The sequence below is a fragment of the Diuraphis noxia genome, unplaced genomic scaffold (genome assembly GCF_037042655.1).
Source record: "Diuraphis noxia isolate RWA-SAM2 unplaced genomic scaffold, SU_Dnox_SAM2 contig0001, whole genome shotgun sequence".
Lineage (NCBI taxonomy): Eukaryota > Metazoa > Arthropoda > Insecta > Hemiptera > Aphididae > Diuraphis > Diuraphis noxia.
Window position 1 is genome coordinate 18,426,514 of NW_028301711.1, and position 6,537 is coordinate 18,433,050.

A 6,537-nucleotide genomic window follows, 5' to 3' on the forward strand; every position below is an offset into this window, starting at 1 on the left:
ATTCTTGATAGTCACGATTAAAATAATATACTTAATTAATTTGTGGTCTACAATATAGTGAATAAGTAAAAAAGTGATAATGAAACTATTAAAAATGTATAAGTTGTATTGTTGTAACATGTAACACATTGCCAGCATTAATTATGCCCACGGCTATGAATGGTCAATGCCCAATGGATTATGGATACACTAATATACTATAATATTATATTATCTACTATCTAGTTATGACTTATGTTACCGTGCCCCCGCAGGTTTAAATACCTAGGTATTAGTCTATCTATAAATACGAGCTTTAATTTGCCTTCTGTGAATATTAATAAACACGATTTATCAATAATTATCATAGATCATAGGCCATGATAGCACAATCAAGGTGTATTGATATCAATTTTATTATGACCGTAGCCAAGACAGAAATGATTTGTGAAAATATTATTTTTAATTTTTATACTGATATATTAATAATAATAAAAAAAAATTTAATTTAATTTAATTATTTAAATAAACCGCAACAGGAAAAACAGTTACATAAAAATGCTAAATAATCAAAATTATTTAATGAATAATGCTATGTTTAAAGCCACTTGCAAAACGATATTTTTGATAGCTAGACGACACTTGAAAAATGCTAGAACTAGCTATAAAATAGCTAGAATGGCAACACTGGGCGTTCGCAGAGTGAATAGCTGTTGTTGTGTATGAAGTTCGCGGTACGGTAGCGGTACTGCGCGTGGCGGTTGCTACGGCGTTGGAAGGGGAAGTTTGGGCGGCCGCATCTCGCCGTACGACGGAACGAAAGAAAAGACCCACAAAACTGCAGTTTTTAACTCTGTCTCTCTCGCACTCCGCATTCAACCAACGCGTGCGAGTGAGAGGTCCGAGCGCCGAGACGAAACTTAATGTATAATAGTCACGCTATCGGTCGGTGTGCTGTTTCTTATCGGTCGGTGTTACTTATGCACAGAAAGGAGTCTCTAGCGAGACTCTTCGATTATTGTGATATCTTATTTGTATAACGACACTACTGAATAAAATAACAGTTTTATATGGACTGTATAGTAGGATCATTCACTGTTCACTTAGAATAACTACAGAAATGTTAATAAAAGAAATGATTTTTTTTTTTACTTCAGTGGTAAAAACTTTATACTAGATATAAGTTTTGAATGAATTTAATAGTTTTTCTTGGTGTTTAAAAATATTTGTAAAACTTTTAAAAAAATGATTACTCATAGGCATATTATGGATTAAACCAAAAAAAAAATCATTTTATTTAGCATACGCTTCTTTTTAACAAATTTAAATATATAATATACCTAAGGATATTGTTAGGTGATTTACAGTTTAAAGTACCTTATTGTAATCCAGACTTACTTTAGCATGATTCCGGGACAGAATTTTTTTGGTGGCAGTTGCGGTGATTTACGCGTTGTTTATGACGAAGCATGAAAGATATATACAAAATATTTTGTTTTGGGTTCTTGAATAAATTATTCATAAATGAACATATCATTATATCAATAGTATGGAAAATTTGAGGTTTTCAGCTAAAATAAAAATGTATTTTTATTTATCATTAGCTATTGACAACTAAAAACAAAATATATTTTATTCAAATAATGTTATTTGAAATATTGTACACATATCTACAACAACAAGATTGTTTCTGTTGGCCATATAGTGAGTAAAAGTGGCATGTGCAAATTTAGTCTTTATTTTTTATTGGATTCCAATAAATTTTCCACACATCACATTCGAAGTCATAATAGATATATGTTATTCAATATTAATGAACAACTGGCACAAAATTTGTATAATATTATAATTTTATTCTGTTATCTGTTTAAAAGTATGATATTGTCGGTTTAATATTTTTAGATGGCTATTTATTGTAAAATTATTTATTTTAGAGGGGGTTGGTGGGTTAGCACTCTCCGATCTTCGCCTATGTGATTAATCCTTGTTGATTTCACAGTTACGTGAGTTACGAGATAGCATACTTACTATTCATTTGAAACCAAGAAAGAACTTTTATTTATCAAAATATAATAGTGAAAAAATAAATAATTATAATAAAAATGTTAAGTAGGTAAATGAATAAAGTTTTGCACAGTAAGTGAATAGGTAGTAGTAAAATATGTTTAATAAAAGTTTTTACTAGGCATCATATACTATTATAGAATAACATAAAAATGTACCTACAACAGATGTTTAAATATTTTAAATGGTATAGTACTAAAAATTAAGTTAACACAAAAAAAAAACAATCAGCCAATAAATAATTTCAAAAATTTTTTTGGGATAAGTTATAGTTATACCTACCTATTATATAGCAAACTTTGTTTTTGAGATGTATCCGGAAATAATTGTGCACAAATGACCGGACTTGGTGCACATTCATGCAAAAACAATACACAAATGATTGGCAAGATCAGTTATTCAAAATTGTAAAATGGGGAAGTGTCGTTTCTACGAACCCCCTAATTAGTTTTTATGATATCTCCGAGAATAATTGTGCACAAACGACCGGACTTGGTGCACATTCATGCACAAACGATGCACAAACGATCTGTCTAAACAGAATTTCAAAATTCCAAATCGGGGGGGCTGTCGTTTCTACGGCCCCCCGATTTTGTTTTTGTGATATCTCCGGGAATAATTGTGCACAAACGACCGGACTTCGTGCACAAACAATGCACAAACGATCTGCAGAAACAGAATTCAAAAATTCCAAATCGGGGGGGCTGCCGTTTCTACGGCCCCCCGAATTTGATTTAGGGATAATCCCCCTGTATTTGTGCACAAACGACGGAACTTCGTGCACATTCGTGCACAAACGATCTGCCCAAACAGAATTCAAAAAATCCAAATCGGGGGGCTGCCGTTTCTACGGCCCCCCGAATTTGATTTAGGGATAATCCCCCCTGTATTTGTGCACAAACGACGGGACTTGGTGCACATTCGTGCACAAACGATGCACAAACGATCTGTCAAAACAGAATTCAAAAATTCCAAATCGGGTGGGGGGGCCGTAGAAATGGACCCCCTTTTGAAGCAAATACCCCAATTGGTTGACAAAAATTTGCTGATAGACTTTGAAACATAAACACAAGACCATGATTTGCTTTTAAGCTTGTATTTGGTCTTGTGGATAATCTTTTCCAAGATTTTCTAACCCAGAGTATGTCTGAGTATTCGAGTTAACATGAATACTTTCACGAAGTATAATTTCGTCAAATAAAATTCCGTGTTTTTGTTCATTGCTTAAAATAGATTTTTTTTTTTAATAATTGAAAAAATTTCTCATCAAACCCACATTCTGATTTGACCTGTGAAAGGTATCTTCTTACAGTACGAAAACAAAGCAATGGAAGAATTTGCTGTGTTCTTAGGAATTCATATGCAGACGGTGATCTAATAAAAATGAAAAATACATCCATATGATCTCTTTTTTTTTAATACTTACTCAAAGGAACGGTTTTATACCTAATACGAAAAAGAATGCATAACAAAATCCAATTCTCGGAGTATTTTCTATTTTTAGAGTTTGAAATAATGGTAAGTGTCCACTTGAAATTAAAAAGTCTCGAGAGCAGTCTCGAGACTTAAGTCACAAATGTATATGAACCTGAGAGTACTCGCAGAGACAAGTCATTACTAATCACCGAGACTTCATGTGTCGCGAGTCGACACGTTCATTCCTGCTCTTGCGATCTAGTCTCCAGTCTTCCGACAGTGTTTGAATAGCTGAGAGCACCCGTGTTAATATATAAATACCGGAATACCATAATATATAATTTTTTTTAATTATTATTTATTTAAATTAAATTAAAATGAGTGCACGACAATGGACAGATGACGACATTTTTGAGTTAATTAATCTTTACGAGGAAAAGGAATTTTTGTGGAATGTTAATCACAAGTTGTATAGGAATCGTGACAAGAAAATGAGTGCGTTTGAAGAAATCGCGACAAAATTTAATTGTGATGTAAATGAGGTACAAAGAAAGATACATAACTTACGTAATCAGGTGTGTATATTAATTGTTAAATTGTATATTTGATATAAAATAATTTAAAAATAATTAATAATATTATATAATAGTTTATTATAGTAGTTTAATATTTTTTTTATTCAATTGAACTTTTCAGGTTTCACACGAACTTCAAAAGATGAAAAAGGGTAAGAGTGGTGATGGTGCAGATGACAGATATGAAAGTAAATGGAAGTTTTTCTCTGCATTGAAGTTCATTGTACCCTGCTTTATACCAACAAAAACTACGTCAAACATGGTTAGTATAATATTTAAATAATTTGTATTTATGTCAATAAAATTGTATGTACTTATAATTATTCAACTTATGAATTTATATTGCCTTTGAACCTCACCAGCAGTTGTCATAAAATATTCTCTAAATTCGTCTCTCACATATTTTTGAGATATTGAATAATTCCGCTGCCGTCCCCTTTCTAGTGGAAACAATGTTCCTTCTGGTTGAAGTTCATTTCGCCATTCGCCATTTACAATTTCACGAGTAATAGCATTTTCCGAATCAACCGAACCCGGGCACAAATAATAATTTGATGTAGAAATCAAAAAGTTATGCAATGCACATATTGCCAGCGTAACATATTTTACTTTGTGAGGCGCTAAATGTATTGGTTTATGGAGGACTCTGAATTTACTGGACATAATGCCAAATACATTTTCTATAATACGACGAGCCCTGCTTAGTCTATAGTTAAAAATTCGGTTCGGCGCAGGTTGATTTCGGAACCCATAGGGCTTTAAAATGTATGACGTCATAGCAAAGGCATCATCTGCTACCATTATGTATGGACTGGCAAATGTCTTTGAGGTAGTGCTTCTGGTTCGGGAAGAGTTAACTGTTTGCTTTCCAAAGCATCGTGTAGGGAGTAGTTATTGAACACCCCTCCGTCAGAAATTCTACCATTGCAACCAACATCAACATAAATTAATTTATAATTGGCATCTGCAACTCCCATCAAAACAATGCTGTGTGTGTTCTTATAGTTATAGTAAAGGCTTCCACTATTTTGTGGAGCCACTATTGTAATATGTTTGCCGTCAATTGCTCCAAAGCAATGTGGGAATTGCCATTTTAATGCAAATTGATCTGCATATTTCTTCAACTCTTCTGTGCTAGAAGGACACTGAAATAAAAATACATTATTGCTTAAAATAATTATAAAAACAAATATAGCTTAAGTCAATAAAAAAATTTTACGAGCGTCTAAGTTTTAAATTTTTAAGATTATAGAAATTTTAAAATTTTAAATTCAAGTGTAAAATAACGATTTACTATAAAATGGTTTTAGATATAACGCTAGACTGACAACTCGTGTCCATTCAAAATCGTTTTTCTTCGTATATAATGATTTATTATTGAATTCAAATTTTTTTTTTTTATTAATATATTATATTGGCCCAGGTCATTTACTTGTTTGTTGTTACCACAACACACATTCTTTATTTTTTAGTTTCTTACTTTTCAGAGTATCCAGAAAAACTTGGAAAGTTCGCAGAGTGAGCCAACCCTAAATGAACCAACACCGAGTAAAAAAAAAGTTTCCAACAAAAGGCAGTCCCAAACTAACGATGATGAAGATACATATTTAAAGGAAGCCATTGACATTATGAAAAAGCCTAAAACCGATTTTGATCGCTTTGGAGATTACGTCGCTTTGGAATTAAAATCTTTAGAATCAGATTACTACAGAGGGCAACTGAAAAGTGAGATTCGTAAATCAATAGCAAATATTGCTGAAATGGACGAAAGAAGCCACTGGTCTACCTATTCAAGTACAAATTCTTCATCATGCTCCACTCCAATGCCTATGCCATCACCTACTTTCGCTGAGAACATTCCTCCGTCAACAAGTAAAGAGCCTCAGACAACCCAAGAATATTATGATTCATTCACTGATTTGTTTTAAGTAAATATAATTATTTAAATTTGTACTCTAGTTACGAAAAACAGTGATAATAAGTGTTAATATTTAATAAAATACGAGTATAAAGTTAAAAATGTTAAGTTCAAATCAAAATTAATTAAGAAATTGTTCAATAAAAAAAAAAATAATAATACATGTTTATACATACCTTTAAATATTTTTCCTTTAAATTATCATAAATAGCTTGGTATACTTCGAAAACTATTCTTCCAATTGTACAAGGTGGAATGCGGAAAAGGTATTGCAAACTACTGTAAGCATCTCCTAAAAGAGAAAATGATACTTGAAACAAAAAAATCCAAAAACATATAGATAGGTAGGTATATATATATGCAGGGTGTCCCACGGAGATTTACACAGAGCGATATTATCTCCCGTGTTAATAGAGATAATCGAATTCTGTTTTTATTTATTTTACTTATAGAGCTAAAATATTTATTTGATCTTCATTTTTAACACGCTGTATATACCATATACAACATACTTTATATATAAAACCACATACGTACCTGAAGCCAAAAAACGGAGGGTGACCATTAATCTGTCATGAACAGGAA

At 32.0% G+C, this 6,537-nt stretch overlaps 1 protein-coding gene across 1 annotated transcript; it reads left to right on the forward strand.

The window, feature by feature from the left end:
- Positions 1 to 3,836: 3,836 nt before the first annotated feature.
- Positions 3,837 to 5,962, forward strand: LOC107169989 (uncharacterized). The gene is made up of 3 exons (XM_015519969.2): positions 3,837 to 4,034; positions 4,156 to 4,296; positions 5,522 to 5,962. Exons 1-3 carry the CDS (start codon positions 3,837 to 3,839, stop codon positions 5,960 to 5,962), a joined length of 780 nt encoding a protein of 259 aa, XP_015375455.2.
- The last annotated feature ends 575 nt before the right edge of the window (positions 5,963 to 6,537 follow it).

Coding starts and splice junctions, on each gene's coding strand:
- LOC107169989 (XM_015519969.2), top strand. CDS start 3,837: ATGAGTGCACGACAATGGACAGATGACGACATTTTTGAGTTAATTAAT. Junction 4,035..4,155: donor TACATAACTTACGTAATCAG/GTGTGTATATTA, acceptor TGAACTTTTCAG/GTTTCACACGAACTTCAAAA. Junction 4,297..5,521: donor CAAAAACTACGTCAAACATG/GTTAGTATAATA, acceptor CTTACTTTTCAG/AGTATCCAGAAAAACTTGGA.